The sequence below is a fragment of the Pipistrellus hanaki genome (genome assembly GCF_964339955.1).
Source record: "Pipistrellus hanaki genome assembly, chromosome: 4".
Taxonomy (NCBI): Eukaryota; Metazoa; Chordata; class Mammalia; order Chiroptera; family Vespertilionidae; genus Pipistrellus; species Pipistrellus hanaki.
This window is the reverse complement of record NC_140506.1, coordinates 21,858,226-21,880,577: the sequence shown is the minus strand read 5'-3', so window position 1 is coordinate 21,880,577 and position 22,352 is coordinate 21,858,226. Positions and strand designations below refer to the sequence as shown.

Below are 22,352 nucleotides of genomic sequence, written 5' to 3'. Positions count from 1 at the left end.
TCTTATATATTTTGGGTTTTAACCCTTATTAAATGTATCATTGGTGAATATCTTCTTCCATTCAGGAGGTTGTTTTCAATTTGATAATTTCCTTCACTATGCCAAAACTTTTTAGTTTGATGTAGTTCCCTTTGTTTATTTTTTCTTTTGTTTCCTGGGAAGACATTTCCAAATAAATGTTACTGAGAGTGATGTCAGGACTTACTGCCTATATTTTCTATATATGGTCTAGTTTCACTGATTGTGCCCAGCTTGGGGCTGTTGTCTGGTGTAGCTATGAAATTATCTGCAGTTGGTTGCTGCTTGTGCTGGGCTTAGAACTGCTTGGGAGTAGCTATTCTGCAAACCAAGGCTGCATATTGTGTGGGGTTTATGGCTGCTTGTTGAGGCTGTTTCAAGCCCAGACTAGCCAATGTGTATCCCAAGGCTAGGGCTACTTGAAGGTAGTTACAATACAAATTCAAACCTATTACTACTTATACCAGACTTGGGGTAGTTTAGCTAGAGGTACAGTGCACACCATGGACAGCCACTGCTTGTTTGGGGTTTGTGGACATGTAGGCTATTGGATGGTGTAGAGTCCCAGGGAATTATCAGGGCAGGACAGTGGTATTGGCTAGGTTAATGGAGAGCTCTGATTTGGTGTCCACCTATTTCTGAACTGGCTGGCTGGATTGGGAGAGGGCTCAACAAAGGACCAATGGTATCTGCCAGCACTTCTGTCCCTGCGAGAGAGCTGTCCCAAACCCTGCTCTTCCAGCACTTTCCCTGAAGCTAGTAGTCAGTTTAGTTTTTCCCTGTATATCCTTGGTACTTTTCTAGCTGCTGCTCCTACACTGGAGCCATGTGAGTGAGTTTGTGAGCTAGTGTGACTGTGTGCGGCCTCTCAAGAGGAGTGCCTGGGACTCTAGCAGCCCTTGTTCTCACTTGGATGCTGTCCCTGTTGGTTTTCACAGCCAGATGTTAGGGGACTCCTCTTGCCAGCACTGGTGTCTGGGACTAAGGAGCCCATGGTGGGGCCTGGGCCCTTACTTCTAGGTGAGTCCTCCACAGCTTGGGTGTTCCTCTGTTTCTTAATTGCCACCTCATGGGTGTGGAACCAGCTCCTTCCATGTCTCTGCCTCTCCTACCAGTCCCTTTGTGGCTTCTTCTTTATCTCCTTAGTTATAGCATTTATGTTCAGCTAGTCTTAAGGTGGTTCTTAATGATGTTTGTTTCATAATTTAGTTGTAATTTAAGATAGTAATGGGAGGAGGTGAGCACAGGATTTACCTACTCTTCTATCTTACTGGAATCCAATACCTATCATTTCTAACTTCTGAAATATTTTGTTTAGGTGAAACATGGAATCCATTAAAATTGCATTATCAATTAAGGAATGTACGGGAACGATTAGCTAAAAACCTGGTAGAAAAGGGCGTATTGACAACAGAGAAACAGAACTTCCTACTTTTTGACATGACCACACATCCCCTCACCAACAACAACATTAAGCAGCGCCTCATCAAGAAGGTACAGGAAGCTGTTCTTGACAAGTGGGTGAATGACCCTCACCGCATGGACAAGCGCCTGCTGGCCCTCATTTACCTCGCCCACGCCTCGGATGTGCTGGAGAATGCCTTCGCTCCCCTGCTGGATGAGCAGTATGATTTAGCCACCAAGAGAGTGCGGCAGCTCCTCGACTTGGATCCTGAGGTGGAATGCGTGAAGACCAACGCCAACGAGGTCCTGTGGGCGGTGGTGGCGGCCTTCACCAAGTAACTGCGCAGGGGGAAGCCTTCTCTTCCCTCTCAAGTAAACCAGTCGTTTTTCTTCTATTGACTTCTGGTTTTCTGCAATTTATACTTTCCCACACTATAATTGGCTTTTGTTTTATGAAATGGTAGGTGGCTTTTTTCTTTTTCTTTTTTTAATATGTATGCAGGATTCTACTGGTACGAGAGGCCTTCCTCTTTCTGTTTTAAAAAAAAGTTTTACTGCCATATTGGCATTCCGTTCTTTCTGTTGCCATTCTCACAGTTAACCTGTTTTGGATTTCTGGTATACTTTGACTTTCAAAGTAACATCAGTCTCCTCACATGCAGACCTTCGGATTACCTCAGTTTGAGTTTTTCCCTATGTGCATGTACATCTCCCATTCTGCCTACAATTCAGACAAATCACAAAAAGGCCTTTATCTCACCAAAGGTAAATATCTGTGTCTATTAGGACGTTTTATACATAGACCTCAGTTGAGATGTATACTTACAAAGTTATTTTTAAATTGAAACAACACAGTAAATAATATAAAATGCCCCTTTGATTTTGTGTCCCATAAAAATCTATTATACCATTTGTTATAATTTTAACTATTAAATTGTAATGGTCCAACTGTTTCACAAAGCCAGTTTGGGATGAACTGCATTCCAGTTATGCTGTATATAGTTTGAATTACATATATAAATTGTCCCTTCTTCTGGCCACACCTGCCTCCATCTTAGTATTTTGCAAGATTTAATTCGTTGTACACCTGGTGCCCTCACTTGCTTCAGTTACTATTATTTGATGACGAAATAGACCTTTCATCGTTGAAGGAGAGAGAAAAGATGTGTTTCTGATCCTAAGATTTTTTGAGCTATGCTATTCATGGCACTCATCAGCTGTGCATCTCCTTTTTGCAAATATTTTTGTCTTACTGTTTTTATCATTTCTATATGGAAGAGGCTTGTGTCCAGTACTAATCTTGAGTACATTTTTTTGTTTTTTGACCACAAGTAAATTAATGTTTGCTCTTAAATGCCATTTATCTACTCACAATTTCTCACACAAAAAAAAATCAAATGTCATTTATAGCAGATGTTGCATGTAAATTGTTGTCAAGTAATGACTACAGTTCAGATGATTAAGAATTTTCTAACAGAAAGCTCTGCTATGTTTTAATTTTTATGTACAATTATGACAATTAGCACATTATAAAAATATAAACCTTTGCTTTTTACTATTTCTTTATCACTGTTTATCGATAATATCACTATTGGTTTCATAATGTAAATACTATATATTGAACAAATTAAATGTCAAAATTTTTTATTACCATAGTTCATGTTAATAGTGAGGCTTTCAGGTGTATAGAGTTTTTCTGGTTAACATTCAATGCAAAACTACTAGATGGATCCCCTATTATGTATACTGTCTTTTTATCTGATGAAATAAATAAAACTATGAACTTGAAAGTGCCTGAATCAGAGCAAGCATATCATTTGTACTTTTGTATTTTACCTTCGTTTACTTTCTAAGGAAGTTTTACTGAGCCTTAGTATAGTGTGGTAGTATTTTATTTTATTTTTAAAATGTGTATCATTGCTTTTTACAGAGAGGAAGGGAGAGAATCAGAAACATCGATGAGAGAGAAACATCAGTCAGCAGCCTCTTGCACACACACACACACACACATACACACACACCCCTGGGGATGTGCCCGCAACCAAGGTACATGCCCTTGACTGGAATCGAACCTGGGATTCGATTAGGGCAGTATGTGGTAATATTTTAATGCAGTGGTTGGTGAGCCATTTTTTTCCCCTCTAATTCTCACCTGAGGATATGTTTTTATTCATTTTAGAGAGAGGAAGGGAGAAATAGGAAGGGAGGGAGGGAGGGAGGGAGGGAGGGAGGGAGGGAGGGAGGGAGAGAGAGAGAGAGAGAGAGAGAGAGAGAGAGAGAGAGAGAGAGAGAGAGAGAGAGAGAAACATCAATTAGTTGCCTCCTATACATCCCAACTGGGGATTGTACCAACAACCTAGGTGTGCTCTGACCAGGAATCAAACCTGCAGCCTTTTTGATGTAGAAAATAACATTCCAACCAACTGAACCACCCAGCTGGAGTAGTAGGTGTTTTACTCCAAGGTCAGACAGTAAATATTTTAGGCTTTAGACTACATATGGTGGCTATTGCAACTACCCAATTCTGCTGAGTGAAGGTTGCCGTAGATAATGTAAATAAATGGGCCGGGCTGTGTTCTAATAAATTCTTAGTTACAGAAACTGACAGCTGGCCATGGGCAGTAGTTTCCAGTCCTTATTTTAAGAGATGAGAAAAGACAGATTTTCTGTCCATTAAAATAAACCCCATCTCAGGCAAGGGAAAGGCCTGCCTGAACTTCTGCCAATGTGTCCTCCCAGCAGAGTACATACCAGCTCTATCTGTGTGTGGCCCCAACTTCAGCACCTACTTCTGTATTTAGAGAGAAAACATAGTACTACCTGGAGGGCAAGCTGATATCTACAACTCCTTTCTCCTGTAAAATGCTGCTGCTCACAGTCCTCTGTACAGCACCAATGGTGTGGCTCCATGGGAATAATTACTCAGTGTGGTAGAAGCAGTACTTATGCCACTTTTTAAAAAGCCTTCAGATCCAAAAATCAGGCAGTGAATTTTAATAGAAAACGTGTAGAAAGATCTAATGTGCAAAGAATTAGTTGCTGTGTTTTGTTCTGTTTTTAATTTCATATATTGTTGAATTGAGATGTATTCCTTAAAATAATCAGATCTGGAAAAATGTTCTAACCAAAGGGAGAAAGGAAGCTTACTGAATGTACGTTTTGTGCCTACTAAATATTTTCTATCTCGTTTTGACCTCCCCAAACCCTAAGAACTATCTTCATTTATTGAAGAACAGGCCTAGAGAGGATGATATTCCCAATCTTACATTATCTGGTAAGTATTTGAGCTTTAAGTCCTCAAATGACTGAATGATAGTAATAGCATTCCACTATAGTTTATCCTTTCTTATTTGGGCACTAGGAGAGGGCTTCTTTTTTCTTTTTCTTTTTTAAAAAATATATTTTATTGATTTTTTTACAGAGAGGAAGAGAGAGGGATAGAGAGTTAGAAACATTGATGAGAGAGAATCATCTATCAGCTGTCTCTTGCACACCCCCTACTGGGGATGTGCCCGCAACCAAGGTACATGCCCTTGACCGGAATCGAACCTGGGACCTTTCAGTCTGCAGGCTGGCGCTCTATCAACTGAGCGAAACTGGTTTCGGCGAGGGCTTCTTTTTTTCTAACAGACAAAAAACAATAGCATGCATGCACAAAGTTCTCCCACTTATGCAAACTACAATGATAAAGGGACATCTCTGCTTTATTACTATATCTTGGTATAACACTATTTTTGGGGGGATGAAAAAGTTGAATAATTCTATATGTTCTTAAGAGAAAAAAAGCATTGCCAGGTGTGAAATGGCCAAGAAAGTCCTTGGATTGCCTGAAGCAGGATTGCCCAGTGGTCTCAACACATTCCATCACTCAGTTCTTCCCATTGTTTGTGAATAGATGGGTATAATATTCTTTTCCAGTATAACAAACCTTTGAATTTGGTCATCACCCAAAGGAAAGAGAGAGGCTGGTGTCTTGACGGTTGGGCCAATAAGTAATGACATCCCTGCATGACTACTTTTGCCCCAGGAGCATGGAAACCACCAGTCACAAGTCTGTGAGGTATTTATTTTATGAAATTCAATGTAACTCTCCATCTTGTATGCAGTTATTATATATTGTCAGATAACGTTCCATTTCACTTTCTTTCAGGTCAAGATGACTGACAGTCTAAGGTAAATTCCAATTCATCACAGCCCATCAGGTTCCAGAATGATATGCCTGGCTCTTGTAAGTTCTGCACAAATGTCATATATTCTTTAATAGTACCAGTAAGGTAGTATTAATATTCATAAACTTGCAGGCTATCCTTTGAAGGGGTGTGGATGGTAACATGGTTAAATGTTGATATGTATACTTTCTCAGCCCAATACTAGAATTACATGGGTGTTTACTTCTGATAGACCATTGTTGTGCAATTTTTCCAGTAGCATCATCATATACTGTTGTGCAATTTATTTTTCTTATATTGTGGAGAGCTTTTAGAATAAACACACATCATTCTTTTTAATCATTTTTGGCTTCATTTTATAACTTAGATAAATCTCCATTAATGGACATTTGGATTAATCTCATGTTTTTCATTATTGCCAACAGTATTTTAATGTACATATGTCTTTATATTTGTCTGACTTCTGTAGGAGGAATTAATAGAAATGAGTTTACTTGAACTGCATGTCTGAAAAATATAAAAGGTAAAGCAAAATTGATTTGTAAGATTGATGTTAACATACACGTGCACCAGTAATATGAATGCTGATTTCCCTACATCCTGGCCAAGTTAATGGAGAATTGTCAACTTGTTTTAGTTATTGGGGTGTTGGTTATTTACTGTCTTTATTTATAAAACTTTTAAAGATAGTTTGTATTTTTCTCTCTGACTTAACCTGTTTGTGTTCTTTATCCATTGTTCTAATGGGCATCTTTTTAAGTATTGATTCATCAGGACTTTTACTAAATTATGGCTATTAACCCTGTGTCTGTGGTACTGTTTGTTTCTCCAGCCTTTGGAATTGGTGTTTAAGTGTGTTTTTTTTAAAACATTCAGTAAAGTGTAAGGTGCACTGTTCAGCATGGAATCTGTGGAGACCTTAATTATCCTGCTAATGACATCTGCTTAGTATTCGGGTTTAGGATATGTATATACTATAAAGTTTTGGGGAGGTATGATTAAATACAACAAGTATAAAAATCTCATAAACAGCTGTAACCGGTTTGGCTCAGTGGATAGAGCGTTGGTCTGCGGACTGAAAGGTCCCAGGTTTGATTCTGGTCAAGGACATGTACATTGGTTGCGGGCACATCCCCGATGGGGGTTGTGCATGAGGTAAGCTGGTCGATGTATCTCTCTTATTGATGTTTCTAGCTCTCTATCCCTTTCCCTTCCTCTCTGTGAAAAATCAATAAAATATTTATTTTTTTAAATCACATAAACATATGTATAACTTATGAATACATATGCATATAAGCATTCATAGTTTTTATGATTAAAATACAATTGAAGATCACATAAACAAATTGTAGGCTAATGAATTATTTTAAGGCAAATATGTTTTCCGCCATCACTCAGCTCAGAAGCTAGAACTTGTCAACTTATCCAGAAACTGCTCAAGACTTCCTTCCAGTTATAATCTGGTCCCAGCCAGTGTGCATCTCTAATAATTTTGTTCTGTTTAGTTTCGTTTTTCACTTGGTAAGTAATTTTGAATTTATCCTAATTTATAGGTCCCACCCCTCATCTTCGCCCCCTTACTCCTCCCCTCCCATGTCATCTTGTTTTTTTCCCTTGTAAAGTATTCATTGATGAAATTGGATCACTGTCCTGAGAGTTTCCCAAAGTCTGGATTTTCCTGATTGCATCTACAAGTAATCTAATGTATCTCTCTGACTTTTCTACTTCCCAGAATTGATAATTAGACCTAGAGGCTTTGTCAAATTCAGGTTTGTTTGTTAGGCAACACAGTTTCATCGGTGATGTGTGTTTTATCAGGAAATGTATAATATTTCTACTTTTATGATGTTAGCAGCCTTTCTGTTCAGTCCTTACTAGGTCCTGTGTTTACTGGGGTTGCTAACTAGTGATGTTTTAATTCTTATAATTTCTTCATGAGCTGAAGTTTTTCTATAAAGAGAAACTTCACTTTACCTTTATTACCTTTTAGTAGTTTGTAGAGGAAAGGTAGGATACATTCTACATTTTATTTACCAATTTTCAAAATCAAGTTGATTCCCCAGTGGTTTCCAAAGGTTACTGATTTGGTTTTTTTAGTATTATGACTTTATGGAAATAAACATTGTTTTTTTTTTTTTTTCCATCAGTTTTCTTTATGAGAACCAGGATTCTCTATATGGAAAAATGAAGATACAGCTTTAAGATAGAAGACAGAAAAATCTTGTAGTTCTAAATTTGAATAGAAAGTATTAATGTAGCCTTAGCTTGTCTTGCTCAGTAGGTAGAGCATCAGCCTGTGGACTGAGTGGTGCCAGTTTGATTCCAGTCAAGGGTACATGCCCAGGTTGCGGGCTTGATCTCTAATAGGGGATGTGCAGGAGACAGCCAATCAATGATTATCTCGTCATTGGTAATTTCTGTCTCTCTCCCTCTCCCTTCCTCTCTAAATCAATAAAAAAAATTGAAAAAAAGAAAAGAAAGTATCAATGTAAACTTAAGAGGTATTCCCCCACCCCCTTTTAATATAATTTTATTTCAAAGAGGAAGGGAGAGGAAGAGAGAGAAACATCAGTGATGAGAATCATCAATTGGCTGCCTCCTGCAAGCCCCCTGGGCATCAAGCCTGCAACCTGGGCATGTGCCCTGATTGGGAATTAAACTGTGACCTCCTGGATTATAGGTCAGTGCTCATCTACTAAGCCACACCAATCAGGCATCCATTGTGTTTTTTTTAGAGAGAATGGAAGGGAGGAGGAGAGACCGAGAGAGAAAACGATTGATATGAGAGAGACATTGATTGGTTGCCTCCCACATGTGCCCCAACTAGGGTCAGCAGTTAAGCATGCAACCAAGATATGTGCCCTTGACCTGAATCGAACCTGGGACCCTTCAGTCCAAAGGCCAAGTTCAGCACTGAGCCAAACTGGCTAGGGCTCCTCACCTTTTTTTTATTGTGGTACAATATACATAAAATTTACCATTTCAACCATTGTTTAGTGTATAATTCAGTGCTGCCACTTTTTGTAATTATGTTGTATTGCATTATAAGAACACTGTTTTTACAACAGAGTTTCTCCCTTTAACTTACCTTAATCTTAACTCTTTAAATAAACACATACTCAATGCTCACCATCATTTCTATATCAGTACGTTTCCCATACGCGTACCCCCAGGGGTACGGGAAGAGTTTGGTGGGGGTACGTGTTGCACTGGAGTTTGGTGGGGATATGCAATGCACCGTGCTTAGCTGCGCCTAATTCTACGTTCTCAGCGTTATGAAAATTATAGAAGGGGTACACATATGTCAAAAGTTTGGGGAACACTCCAGTCATTTTGGTTGTCTTGCTCTGCAAGTGTCGTTCTCCTCCCCCACTCCACCCCCCCTCCCCCCACGTCTCACGTGGTTCGGGGTTCAGGTTCTAAAGGAGGCTGCACACAAATGAAAGAGACCAGACAAGAAAATATAAACTTGGGAATATTGGGGGCCAAGAGGAAGGACTCCGCTTTGCTCTGGCCTTGTGATCCCTTTTATTCAGATTTGGGATCCACCTATAGCCCTTAGGTAATTTCCACTAACAGCTGGATGGCAGGCCATCAGCAAGGATTGACAGAAGACTTAAGGTGGAAGTTGCTTCAGCTCCCTTTGTCTCAACTAGACAGTGGGTGCCTGGCTCTGACCCTTGCCAGAGCCTCAAGGTTGAGCCTTCTGGACTCCTTGTCCACCTCTTTCTGCTGGTGAAGGCAATGGGCAACTTCCAACTTTGCTCATTTGTTAGTTTCTTCAGAAAGGGCTTGTGAGCAAACACTCCATGCGTTTTTGTATGATAACGACAGTGTATCTGCAGCCTTTATTTGAAAGTCAGTTTGGATAAAATTCTTGGGTCACAGTCTTTTTCTTAAAGTATCATATTTTTTTGGCATAAGGCATGCTGTCAACAGTCTGATTCAAATATGATTTTCTTTTCCCCATAAATGCCTATTCTTTTTGCTTGAAGCCCACGGGATTTCTCCCCCAATTTCCCCCCAGTGCTACTACAGTGTGTCTGGTCTGGGTTATCCTGGAATAGCATGGTGTGTTTTATTGATTTTTTTACAGAGAGGAAGGGAGAGAGATAGGGAGATAGAAACGTCGACGAGAGAGAAACATCGACCAGCTGCCTCTTGCACACCCCCTACGGGGGATGTGCCCGCAACCAAGGTACATGCCCTTGACTGGAATCGAACCCGGGACCTTTCAGTCCGCAGACCGACGCTCTACCACTGAACCAAACCGGTTTCGGCGCATGGTATGTTCTTTCAGTATGTAGTGTCAATGTCAAGTCTTTTTATCCTCAATTTCAGGAAAATTGAAGCTTTAAGTGTTTGTTCTGTTCCCTTGTTTAGGTGTTCTTCTTTGGGGACTGCTATTGTATATCTTTGTTACTTGTCAGTTTTGCTTGGTTTCTTTTATCACTGATCTTTAAACATTTCACCCTTTTGATTTTAAGAAATTGTTGTGGGGTCAAATCCTGGGTTCAAAATAAGACCACCGGAGGCTGATGATTAATTTAAAAAAGCAGGCAAAGATGTATTGAAATATCTGCCCAGGACAGATGCGAGAGCACCACAGGCAGCTGGTCTCCACACGACTGCACCGTTTCAGGGGTAGGCAGCCCCTTTTAAAGGTTCAAACCACAGGAATTTTCCTTTGTTCTAAATTTTAAATCCTAAAGACTACATTCTAAAGACTGGGGTCAGCCTGCAGGGTTTTTGCTAGTCACATCCTGCTGGACATTGGAATGTGGCCCTATCTTGCGATAGCCAATAACACAGAAGCAGAGTTCAGAGATTATCTACAGTTTCTATCTCTGAAGGTTACTGAGTTAGTGGGAATTAATCTCCTGTGGTCCTGGTCCCAGGCAAGGGAAAATTGCCTTAGCCTCCAAGTCTCCGCCTGAAAGCTAAGGTAAATAGTTTCTCCCCCCCAACCCCCCCAATGTTTAATCAGGTGCAAGAGCCAAACTAGAAGGGTTAAAAGTCAAACAGCAGTTTTTACCAAAGTATGGTTGCCACTATATTTCAGAAATTATTGTGTTAGTCACTGTGAATAATCTTTTTAATTTAATCTTTTCTAAGTTTTTCCCTTGAATTTTAATGCCCAATTTTAAGACATTTTCTAATTTTTGTTTATATTATTCATATTTTTCAGTCATTTTCTTGATGTATTTTAATTCATGTTGAACTATTATTATAGTTTTCTTTTGTCTCCTAGCATGTCTCTGATGTGTTTCATTGTCATAGGGGTGTATTTGCTCCTTATTCTTTTTTTCTTTGTGTGGGATTTGACCTAGATTATCTTCTGTTGCCCATTTGTATATGAAATTACCTTTCCTGTTCTGTTAGAAAGGACAAGTGGGTCAGGGTAGTTTTTCTAACTGTACTTATTCTCTGACCTCTCTCTTCTGGTCTAATGTAAAAAAATATGGCAGTTTACTTTCTGAGATCTGACTCTGCCCCCCTTATCTGGCTGGGCCTTGTTCATCTGGACCTCTGTTCTTGTCCTGCTCAATTTGGATTCTGTTCCTATAGTTTCTCCTTAGTCTGAGGAACTGGCAGGTTGATTTTGAGTGTGCATAACATGCATCAGCCCTCTTTACCTTCATCAGGGATCTCACACACTTGCTCATATTTTTTCACTAGTTGAAAAATCCCAGTTTCAGCTGCTGCCCAGTTGCTCCTCGGGATTCCTGTTGATTATGGGATGGGGAGTTGGGGTGTCTCAGGGCTCTAGATGCCCTGTTGGCTTCCTTCTACTTGGCCTTGCACAGATCTGATACCAAATTTGTCTTTTTGATAATTTGTTCCCACCCACTTTGATATTTTGTGACCTTGGGGGTACTTTCACAATGAGTTCTGTTACAGATGTTTACTGAAGTTTTCCAATACTAGTTGCTCTCCGTGTATGTGTGTGGTGTTAGTAGGGAATGGGTGGGATGGAGATTAAAAAACTAGGTCATTGTACTGCTATCTTGCCTAAATCTGCTGGAATAGTGCCTAAAAGTTTGTTAAAAAATGAGTCTGTGGCTTTATAGCTTCTTAATTGATCATACTCACTTTATAATTAAAGCAATGTATTTGGCTGGTTAGATTTGTTTTCCTTTCTTGCTTTTAAATCTGTGACTACTCTGCAATTTTATTTGGTTGTCAGGGATATATTTGGTTGTAATGATCCAGCTTTCACACCCACCTACCCCCAAATACTAGTTAATTTCTCCAAAACAAGCTATTGAATAATCTTACGTTTTTGCCATCAATTTAGAATGTTACCTTTGAATTTTCTTTTAATTTAGAAATACTAATATATATATATATATATATATATATATATATATATATATATATATGTATGTGTATATATATATGTATGTATATATGTATGTGTATATATATGTATTTGGCTCTTTTTCTGGTGGTTTGCATGGAAGAAGAGCACTATTTTAATTATAGTTGTTTCTGATAATGCTGTAATAGTGCTATCTCCCTCCTACAATGCTTTCAAAATTATTCCGGCTATTTTACATGTTTATCCTACCAAATGGAATTTAGAATAATTTTGTCAGGTTAAAAAATTCTTCTGAGGTATGGTTGGAATTACATTATATTTATAGACTAATCTGGGGAGAATTGAAATCTTTATACTAGTAGTATTGAGTTATTCTATTCACGAATAAGCTGTATCTCCCATTTGTTCGAGTTTAAAACCTTTTTAAATGACTCTTAATAGAATGTTTGTGTTTAGGTTTGCCAGTCCTGGCTAACTAAGGTTAAATATATTTTTCCATACGTTCTGTTGGTTATTATTTAGGTAAGCTCTTGTTTTGGTGAATACTTTTTGATAGCCACCTTACTAAATTATAATATTTTAATCATTTTTACATTGATGTGTTTGAGTTTACATGTACAAATTGATACTTTTGTTTCTTTCCACTATTTATAGCTCTTTTAAAAATGTAGCATTGTTGTTCAACTTAGTGAACATCTTTTCTGAGTATATTCCTGACTTAAACGGGTATAATAATGGGTCAGGGTTTTGAGAAAAAGAACTTGGTCATTGTGAAGAATGAGAGAAAAAACTGACAAGGAAACTTCTGCCGGTAGCAATAAGAGTCCAGTTGAGCTTGGAAATCTTGAGTTTATAGCAGCATTATTTTGAGTGATTGTGGTATTTTCTCTAGGAAATGGTATGTAAGAACCAAGAAGTGGGCTCGTTGGAAGGATCCAGGATTTCGTTGGGGCAAGGGAGCTGAGCCTGTGGGCTGGCTGGGGATTGTTGTGCTCACCATGGGGTGTAGTCTGAGTAGATATGAGAATGAAGACCCGGCTCTGATGGGAAGAAAAAGTGATAGGGCTTGTTGAAATTCTTCAAGAGGCAGTAGGGGGAAGAAGGGTAGTGCAATCTGGAAGGTCAAGAGGTGAAAGTGTGGATGTTTGATTTAAAATTTCAGAGGTAGAACAGTTTGGATTGTGTGAGATTCCGAGTGTGGTTGTATGGATTGTGTGAGATTCCGAGTGTGGTTGTAGGAAAGAGTGGTTGACTTGAGTTCTGTTGCCTTTGTACCTTTCACCCATTTGGGTAACAATAAACATTTACTATCTTGATAAAAGGTTATTCTGTAGTTGCAGAACTAGAAAAACAAGTAATAAGCAGAGTGTTTATTTTTTTAAAATTACTTTAAAAAAGTTGTTTACAGAGATGTGGGTTTACATAACTTGGCGACATTTAAAAATGTACAGGCTATTTCATATTGCACTTAATCTTTAATAATATAAGGCATTTTATTTTACATAAATAATTATATCAAACAACAGGTGTGGTGCCAATTAAGTCAACCATAAAGTCAAATGAGATGTGTCTGGTAGAACATAAGTGAAACTCAACCTTCACGGTCCTTGCAACTATGACTTACATGTTACATACTTAGCCTTATAGCTTATTGTGAATGACCAGTTAAAAAACCAAAACAAACAATGAAAGTCTTAGTAGGATAATACCATTAGTGTTCACTTCAGGAAGTATGGGAATTTATTAGACTAATTAGAAATACTAGTCATGCCTGAACACTGAAGATAAATATCTATCTTAGGGTCAAAAACAGTTTTTGCTTCCTCCCTTATTGTCCAACCGTTAGCCAGGGAACCATTCTGGCAACATCTAGTAGAAATGGCTGATGACTTTAACATATTTTAATGAGCCAGAGGTGTCTACCCTTGCACTCCTCAGATTTGAGTGAGGATCAGGGACTCTCAGGAGGAGACCATCCCATTGCTCTAGAAATTCCTGCCTGCTCACAGAGGACTGTGTTTCTTAAGAGGCACAGCTGGAAGAGTAGAGGCAAAAAACAGTTTTCAGTGTTGATTTCAAATAGTTGCATGTCAAGAAAACAGAAACCACAAAACTGACCCCAGAGACTTAAAAACAATCTAGCATGCACCTTGTACTGACTTTCTATAGTATCTTACCTGGAATTGTAGTGAAAGTAGAAGCTAAATTAATCAGGTCTTTCTAGCTAATTCCTGTACTATGTTTTATTTTATAGAACCTTTTAAAAGGTGAGAAATCTGGGCTCACACCAATCAGATATCTCACTTCCATCTGAGACCTCTCAGGGCAACTCCAGAGAGGTTTACTGGGATTAATCACTCAGGAAAATGATGCACAAAGTGACAGCTCAAGTACTTCCATGATCCCGGGGGTATGATGACCTGTGTTGTTCTAAGCTATAGACTCAAGCTATAGTTTTTGAAAGAAGCTCAACATAAAACCTTAGTGTCATCATGTGCACAGATACAGTGTCACCTGTATTCCCTGGACTCAGTCAGCTAGTGTGTGCCCCCCGAGGATCTGAGTTGTAACTACATAGTACTGCTCCTTTACCTTGAAAGTGACTCACTTTCCTCCTTCATTTTGGTAAAGGAAGCTGATGAAGGTTTGAAGTATGAGGGGAGAAAAGCCAATTTTGTAGCAAGGAACAGCACCTACAAAATTCATGCTTCGAAAGGAGAGCAGCTGGGACAAGTTTCACAAGCAGCATGAGTTACAATGGTCTTCTGCAGGGAAACGGTTTTGGCAAAAGGAATAATTTGCAAAACAGAAACAAAAACAGCAAAAGTTTCAGTCACTGCAAGTTTCAGTCACTGCAGAGATATGTCATAAGATCCAATGCTTAGAAACAGTACATTTTGTAAGCTTGTTGGAAGGGAGGGAGGGGGAGAGACAAAACAAACAGTCCCCTAAGTGGATTATTTTAAGATCCTCTTTTTTGGATGGTAAATATAATGCCTATGTTTATAAATCGAAGGATACTAAAAAGATAATTGATTTCTAAAAATTTAAATTACTGTTAGAGTAAATAAAATATAGAAATGGAAACCCAGTGACTGATATTTTTGCCTGCTTTTGTGTTGACCAGTTTTGAATTCAAGCACTTAGTCAAGCTAGATACAAGGTGCTTTCCGAGCTGGAACTTTCTGCTCATTTTAAGCAGCAAGTTCATGGCTATTTAGTACAGTTTATCATTTCTGTAAAACAGCCTTATGATTGACACTTTTAGACCATGACCAACACTTCACTGTGATCAGTAACCCACTGAGTTGAACTCTGCAGCCATATATTGCACTTTACACTCACTAAAATATACCACTTTCTGTATTTCATTTTCATTTTTGGATAATTCCTGAGCTCAGCCTAACCATTAGGTCATAAATTGATTATTATTATTATATTTTAAAGTCTCATCTTTTCAGGGTAACATACAGACCTATAGTTCTGTCCATTGAATGTGCTTAAAGCATTGGTATTTACTTAAAAAATTATAAAAAACTAGAGTCCGTTTAGTCATGACATTTGTGTTGCCCCTCAGCCTGTGTAGGCTCCCCAATTGCCCGGATTGGGATGTTGGGAAGAGATGGCCAAAAGAAGTGAAGGTCTAACTCAATGTTTGAAATGAAAGAAGGCACCCTGCCACGTCTTATATCCCCATTAGTAACAGCGAAAGGTGGGGGACAGGTACCAGAACAAAACGAACCCTCCTGGCCTAGGTGATCCAGGGAAGGCTTCCAGAGTCGAGCATAATCTGTTAGTAAAAATGGTGGATTTTTACAGTCCTTGCCGACAAGTGTTTTTCTGCTGTTTCAAGACGTCCTTCTGACTTGCTGAAATACGAAGGGAACAGAGAAAAGGAGATTTTTATAAAAAATGTGAGTGTCACTACTCATTTCAGGAAGAATTCCTATGCTTTCTAATTACTAACTGCACAGGTCCCTCCGGGACAGACTTCATAATATTCCAGGCATCGAAGTGCATGAGCCCAACCAGGGGTTTCCCGTTAATGGCAAGGATTTCATCCCCAGCTTCTATTGTTCCAGCCTGTTCAGCTGCACCACCTGTGAGAGTAAATACAGAATGAGGGCTTGGTACTTCAATGGTATTCACAATGAAGTACAAGTAAGCTAAAACCATCAGTGAGAAAAATCTGTTTACAGTCTTAGGTTTCATCTTATGGGTCTCTCTCCTGACTTTAAAAATTCAAATCTAAGCAGCTGAGAAGATATTTCAAAAGAATATATATATATATATATATATATATATATATATATATGGAGATAATATGCAAATTAGCTGGGACATCTTAAGGCAGTGGAGCCTAAGACTATCAGAAAACAGATATATTACGATTCATTAACAGTAGCAAAATTACAGTTATGAAGTAGCAACAAAAATGATTTTATGGTTTTTCTTTAAAGATACTGTCTTTAGTATAGTACAACCTAATACTAATTTTTAATAAGACAATGCTAACAATTAGTGTATTAAATATTAGTGCTGTTTTATTACTAAATTTAATATAATACTAACAGTATCAGTGTTATATTAAATAAGATATATACACACAAATTATTATTGGTTTAAGTTCATGAAGAGACTACTGCTCCCTCCCATTTCACTTTGTTGTAGTCTGAAAATTGCAATCTTAACACATTGCGGACCAGTAGTTTTATTGCTAGCTTTACCCAGTGGCCAGGTAAGTTTCTATTGAACGAAAAAACGTTTTACATAAATATTAAAGGCATGCTTTAAAATTAAATACCCATTGCATTTTGCAGTTACTTATTACATGTTCTTACAAGCTTAATATCTTTTTAAAGTATGATCTTTGTAAAACACTGTAATATGAAGCCAGAATTCGCGTGATCTGTCCACAATGTCTTAAGTGACTATGATTTTGGTTGATGTTAAGTGCTTCTGACTGGCTGATCTGATGTGAACATGGAGTCAGAGATACAGTGTAGAAGTCGGGGGCACATGCCTGGTACCTATACCTGTGACCTTAGGTGCATTATATTGATAGTACCTTTATGATAGGATTGTCATGTGGATGACATGAGTGAATACATGTAAAAAACAACAGCCAACACACATTAACCCTATCTTATGTAATAAAAGGCTGATATGCAAAAAGACTGTATGGTAGAACAACCAAAACAACTTGGTGCTGACCACCAAGGGGTGTGTGCAGAACATGGCTGGCGTTGGCCATGACGGTATGGGCAACTGCCTGGTGGTTACTGAAAATTCTTTGCTCCTGTGCACTGAGGTCCCACCTGGTACTGGCACCTGCTGCGGTGCCCAGCACGGGTCCCAATTGCTCAGCGCCATCAATGGGTGTGACACCTTCCTCGGCTCCTGAGGGGTAACTGGGTCCCACCTGGCACTGGCACCCGCTGTTGGTGCTGGCCCCAATTACTCCGCGCCATCAGCACGTGGTAGGGGCCGGTGGGGGCACGACCTGCCCCTGTGCCTACCACAATGGCCCACAGTTCCTTTTATCGCACACTGGGCCCCTACTAAAGCATGAAAAACATTTAGATCTTTTTTTAAAAAATGTGATTTCCAAATGGAAGGGGCACTGACATTCACAGAAATAGAAGTGGATGGCAGATTGTGTTTTCTGGAACATTACCTTTGTACACCCTCTTAATGAACAGGGGCCCATCCCCAGACATGGACGATTTTCCTCCATCCAGGCTCAATCCCAGCCCAGCCGAGGTCTTCAATACTTCAACGCACAGAGCATCCTGTGCAATTCCTCTTCTCCCTGCAGTGAGGATGGAGACAACAGGGACACTCATTACCTCCTGTCGTGTCCCATTTACCTTGAAATGCCGATGATAACATTTGAGACCAGTATTAGGGTTGGTCTCCCCTCCTGGCTGTGTTCCTGCAGTACCTGTACCTCTGTTCTTCTAAGCGTGGAGTGTGCCTTTATGATCAAGCAGAAATCTCCAGAGGGCCCCTCTCCCCCTCCCGCCCCCCCGCCTGTTGGTGCATTTCTCTGTGAAAGCTGAAGTCCCACGTGGGACCCAGCCTGTGTTGCAGAAGCAGTGCCTATTCTGACTCAGTGCTTAATGTGGCTTCCTGCAGAGCCTGGGACGACAGTGTGAAGCAACTGTCATTAAACACCCTCCTTTCCGGATGTTCCGAGGACAAAGCTCAGCCTGGAGCTTCTCTCACTTTTCAGTCCCCTGAACAAGGGCTTCTTGTTTCACTTACCAGCTACTTAAACTCTAAGAGGATGGAAATTCAAAAGGGCTTCCTTACGACTTTGAGAGAAGCTGTCAAATGGTCATTTTAAGTCTTCTATAGTATGGCTTTAATTACTGGGTTTTTAAATAAGTTACTTGTAACATGGCTTTTGCAAACACTAGACTTCGCTATGTTTAATTTCTCTGACCCGGCTAATAAGGTAATCACCACTGTTTTCCTTGGTGTTCAGCCCAAGTCTATGCTGCCAGCTGCTCACATCCTGCTGGCTGGTGAGGAGGTGTCTTACCTATTCCAGGTTCCAGGGAGATGGTGTCTCTGGACAGCGAGCTCTTCCCATTGGCTGTGTGTAGCTCCTGCCTGGTGGAGGGCCTAGGCTGGTCAGTTCCTTTCTTGATGACAACGAGGACATCTTTATGCAGCTGTGCTTGGTGCAGAACCTTCAGGACATCCCCATGGGCCAAGCCAGCCAGTGAGGCACCATTGACTGACAGGAGGAAATCCCCTCGGTTCATAGTCCCTTCCTGAAAAGCTGCCCCCTGAGAAAATAACCTATGGACCTGGGACAAAGACAGGACAAAGCCAAAGTCATTTATGACTTCAAGAAAAGCAAAGGGGTAACCAGGCCTGCATTAAAGGAACGTTCTAATGGCAGATTTCCCAAGTCATGCAAACACTTGTTTTATATCAAAAACACATTCAGTGAGGGGCAGAATGACAAATGTCAGTGCCCAGCATCATGTCTAATATGTGCCTAACACTCCATGGGGCAGTAACACTGCAAAGAGGACCAGGACCTGACCTTGTCCAGGGAAGGTGGCATCTCCCTAATGATCTTCCAGGCCCTGAGTCATGCAAAATTTAAACTTGGTGGTTCTTAAGAAGTAATTTCATAAGCAAAAGCAGGTTTGGCCAGTTAATTCTAATGTCTTTCTGAACAAACAAAATATTTAGGTGAATTCGGGGCTATGCATAATTGTGTTTATGTGTATTGGCACCTAATAGGTCACTGAGCCTGTCCATCAGTCAGCAATGTGTGAAAAGGCTTATCTGTCAATGGAAATATTATGTACTGCTTTTCTTCCTTTTGTTCAGGTGGCTGTGAACCAACTCCAGCAACCTGTGAACTCACTGAGGGGAATTTTGTCCTGATCGAACTCAGAATTGCTCCAGCATGACTTTCCCGAGAGCTGCTCCACATCCTCACTCACCACAATGGCATTTGGCTCCACATCTGTCCCTCCTGCCACGCTGAATCCCAGACCCGAGCCTTCTTTTTTAGTCAAGACTATGAAGCAGACATCTTCTTTATTCTATTGAGAAGAAACAGAAGGAAAAAGTATATTCCCTGTGCCAAGAGGTACAAATGAGTACGGACACAAACCCCCCGAGTGCTGCAGTTTATCCCACGAAGCCCAGTGGTTCCTCAGGAGCTGTCACAGGGTGTGAACTAGAGGAGCCACGACTCCCCTGTCCTGTGCTCCCGGGCGGTGCCTTTACAGGTTTTCGAGGGTCCAGCCTGTGGCTACAGAACCACGGGAAGGAAGGCATGGATGGGACACTTTAGAAGCCAGTCTGTCCACCAAATGGTGTCCTCCCAAATTTGATCATGAAGGGAATTCTTTATTCTACAGTTATGTCTATAGTTCTTCAGCAGAGGGAGATGCGTTAAGTGCCAAGAGCCAGGTAAAAGCACGCTGAGGCCAGGTGTTCTATGCCCTCCGCCTCCCATGCTCAGTTCACTCGATTCCACATGCAGTCAGTGAACCAGTACTCATCAAATACAAAGTATGTTTAAAAGTATATAAAGTATGTCACAATATTTAGAGTACATGAAAGCTGTCAACTCCTGTATTGGACATTTTTAGCAGTGTTCTGAGGTTAAGTAACAAAAGATTGCCCTGTGTTTCAAGCATTGATCTAAAGATACCTTGCTGAGAGATTTTAAAATAAAAAAAATGAGCTGGGCTAATTATACTGAATTTTCAGTTCTTCCACCCACACGCTAGAGATGACTCACGTTTTAAAGATCTGCTGGGTTTCCCATCAAGTGATATATAATCCATCAATTTGAGGTGCTCTCAAACACAGCAATAGAGGAAGAATCTAATAACCTTTAAGGATTGCTTTGACAAGAGTGAAAAAGTTGGAAGAGAAAACCACCTCTGTATTGTGCTGGGAAAGGAACCCAATATTTGAAAAGTGTTTGGTTCTATGAGAGAAGTCCTAAGGCCTAATCTTAGGCATTTTACATTTCTCTAAAGCAGCATATGTAGCCTTGGTTTGAATGAACTAACAACAGAATGACCCGCAGAACTTTTTGGGGGTTGGGATTTCCATGTTATGGGCAAATTGGACCACGTGTGCTCAGACACCATTCACTGGAGAGAATGATGATGGCTTTCTCAACAAAAATGGGAGACGAGTCCTGGCAGAAGAGCTCCATGCAGCTGCTCAGAGGTAACGTTTGGTGGTGAAATAGTGCGGCTTCTATTTAAATGTATTGTTGGAGCAAAGAGACAATACTTGAAAATGGGACTCTCCTGTGTCCCAGGACACATTATCTCCAAAGCTTTAATTTATTCAAATTATTCACAGCGTACTGGAAGCTGATCGATTGTCAGGCCAGGTTTTGCCTCTAAGAAGCTAAGCACTGCATCAGAAAAGCTAAAATCACCATCAGGGGCTCCTCAAGGTTTAGCTCTCTAGAAACCAGAAGACCAGGGCTTGTTTTTTACTCTAGTTTCTCATAGCACCTTCAGAAGGTCACAAGAATCTGTTCTGTATAGTTCCATTTTCAGCACCTACACACCATATACTCATTGAGAAAAAGCAAGGCAGGAAGCTTCTGGTTTAAAGATGGCAGAGTGAGGACATCTAAGCTTGCCCGGAACCAACTGAAGACATGCATGCTGATGAAAATAAGCATGATCTGCCCTAACCGGTTTTGCTCAGTGAATAGAGCATCAGCCTGCGGACTTAAAGGTCCCAGGTTCGAGATTCCAGTCAGGGGCATGTACCTTGGTTGCGGGCACATCCCCAGTGGGGGGTGTGCAGGAGGCAGCTGATCTGATCGATGTGTCAGATTCATCCCTCTCCCTTCCTCTCTGTAAAAAAATCAATAAAAATATATTTTTTAAAAGACCTTGACTGGAAATCATAAAGTAAGTTTCCATGTGCAAAATGCTTGCTTACAAGTTGAAGGAGGAAGGAGACAATAGATTAGACCAGGGGTCCTCAAACTTTTTAAAGTGGGGGCCAGATCACCGTCCCTCAGAGAGCTGGAGGGCCGGACTATATGAACTACTAATTCCTACTGTAACACCTCGGCTGCGCTCACTGCCCAAAAAACCTGGCGGGCCGGATCAGACTCCTCTGCGGGCCGCATGTGGCCCGCAGGCCGTAGTTTGAAGACCCCTGGATTAGACCTTTTTACTGAAAGTGAAAAATGCTAGATGTCTCGCTGTGTTTCTTGGCTGCACAGACCCAAACCAGTGGGCGGAGAACCAGGAGAGGCCGCAAGCGTCAATGGTCTCATCCCACCTCCTCTCCCTCTGGCTGGCTCCTCATTGGAGGCCAGCAGGCCAGCGTCACAGCCCTTCTAGTGTTAGAATTTCAGATGATACCAGTGACCCAGGTACATTACCACTCAAGGAAAATTACCCATACTTACTTTTTTTTCTCTAAGTATAAAATTTTCATTTCTTAGGGTTCGAATCTCTGTGGATAGTCCCAAAAAGTATTCTAGATAGGAACCTCTGGTTTCATTTGTTGCTGTTACTGTTACATCCATTTTATTGAAAAACTTTATTTGTAATGACTGTCTGGAAACCCAGGCTTCAGAAACTCTTCCACTCTGGGCCAGAACAAAACCACAAGGCATTAACTCATCTCCCCAGCAGGTGGCGCCCGTGACAGGTAGTTTATGTCCACCTAGTCATTCCCAACCAGTTCCCAGATGCCTCGTTCTGTTTGGAGTTTGTCTGCAGAGAGATCTCAAAATACAGGGTGGGGTGGGGAGATCAGTAAATAGTCCCCACTGGGGAAGTAAATGAGCAACTGCACCAATGTGGCACCTCAAAATGCAAGACAAGGTTTAGCTTCTAAAGCAGACTGCAAGTGAGATTGGGCTGTGAGCTCAACAACGGGAGACCTGGAGAAGGGCTCACGAACCTCTGAGT

The 22,352-nt window shown here is 40.4% G+C and overlaps 2 protein-coding genes and 2 long non-coding RNA genes across 11 annotated transcripts in view; 3 read left to right on the top strand and 1 right to left on the bottom strand.

Annotated features, from left to right (window-relative positions):
• GOLPH3 (golgi phosphoprotein 3) overlaps positions 1-3,221 on the top strand; it is a 30,725-nt gene extending 27,504 nt beyond the window's left edge. The window contains exon 4 of the mRNA XM_084882608.1: positions 1,337-3,221. Within this exon, the coding sequence (XP_084738734.1) occupies positions 1,337-1,761 (425 nt within the window). The 3' untranslated portion in view covers positions 1,762-3,221. The remainder of the gene's footprint in view (positions 1-1,336) is intronic.
• A 453-nt stretch (positions 3,222-3,674) lies between these two features.
• LOC311621995 lies at positions 3,675-21,313 on the top strand. The gene is made up of 3 exons (XR_014794921.1): positions 3,675-5,482; positions 5,573-5,650; positions 19,267-21,313. It is a non-coding gene; the product is annotated as an uncharacterized lncRNA (long non-coding RNA).
• On the top strand, positions 12,037-13,972 carry LOC311621996. Its single transcript, XR_014794922.1, has 2 exons — positions 12,037-13,125; positions 13,157-13,972. It is a non-coding gene; the product is annotated as an uncharacterized lncRNA (long non-coding RNA).
• The window catches only part of PDZD2 (PDZ domain containing 2), a 309,850-nt gene continuing 300,610 nt past the window's right edge, over positions 13,113-22,352 (bottom strand). For all 8 annotated transcript variants that reach the window (XM_084882595.1, XM_084882596.1, XM_084882597.1 and 5 more), the window contains 4 exons: positions 19,383-19,484; positions 18,461-18,731; positions 17,591-17,725; positions 13,113-16,013 (listed from right to left, as the gene is read on the bottom strand). In XM_084882595.1, coding sequence (XP_084738721.1) covers positions 15,847-16,013; positions 17,591-17,725; positions 18,461-18,731; positions 19,383-19,484 — 675 coding nt within the window. In that variant the 3' untranslated portion in view covers positions 13,113-15,846. The remainder of the gene's footprint in view (positions 16,014-17,590; positions 17,726-18,460; positions 18,732-19,382; positions 19,485-22,352) is intronic.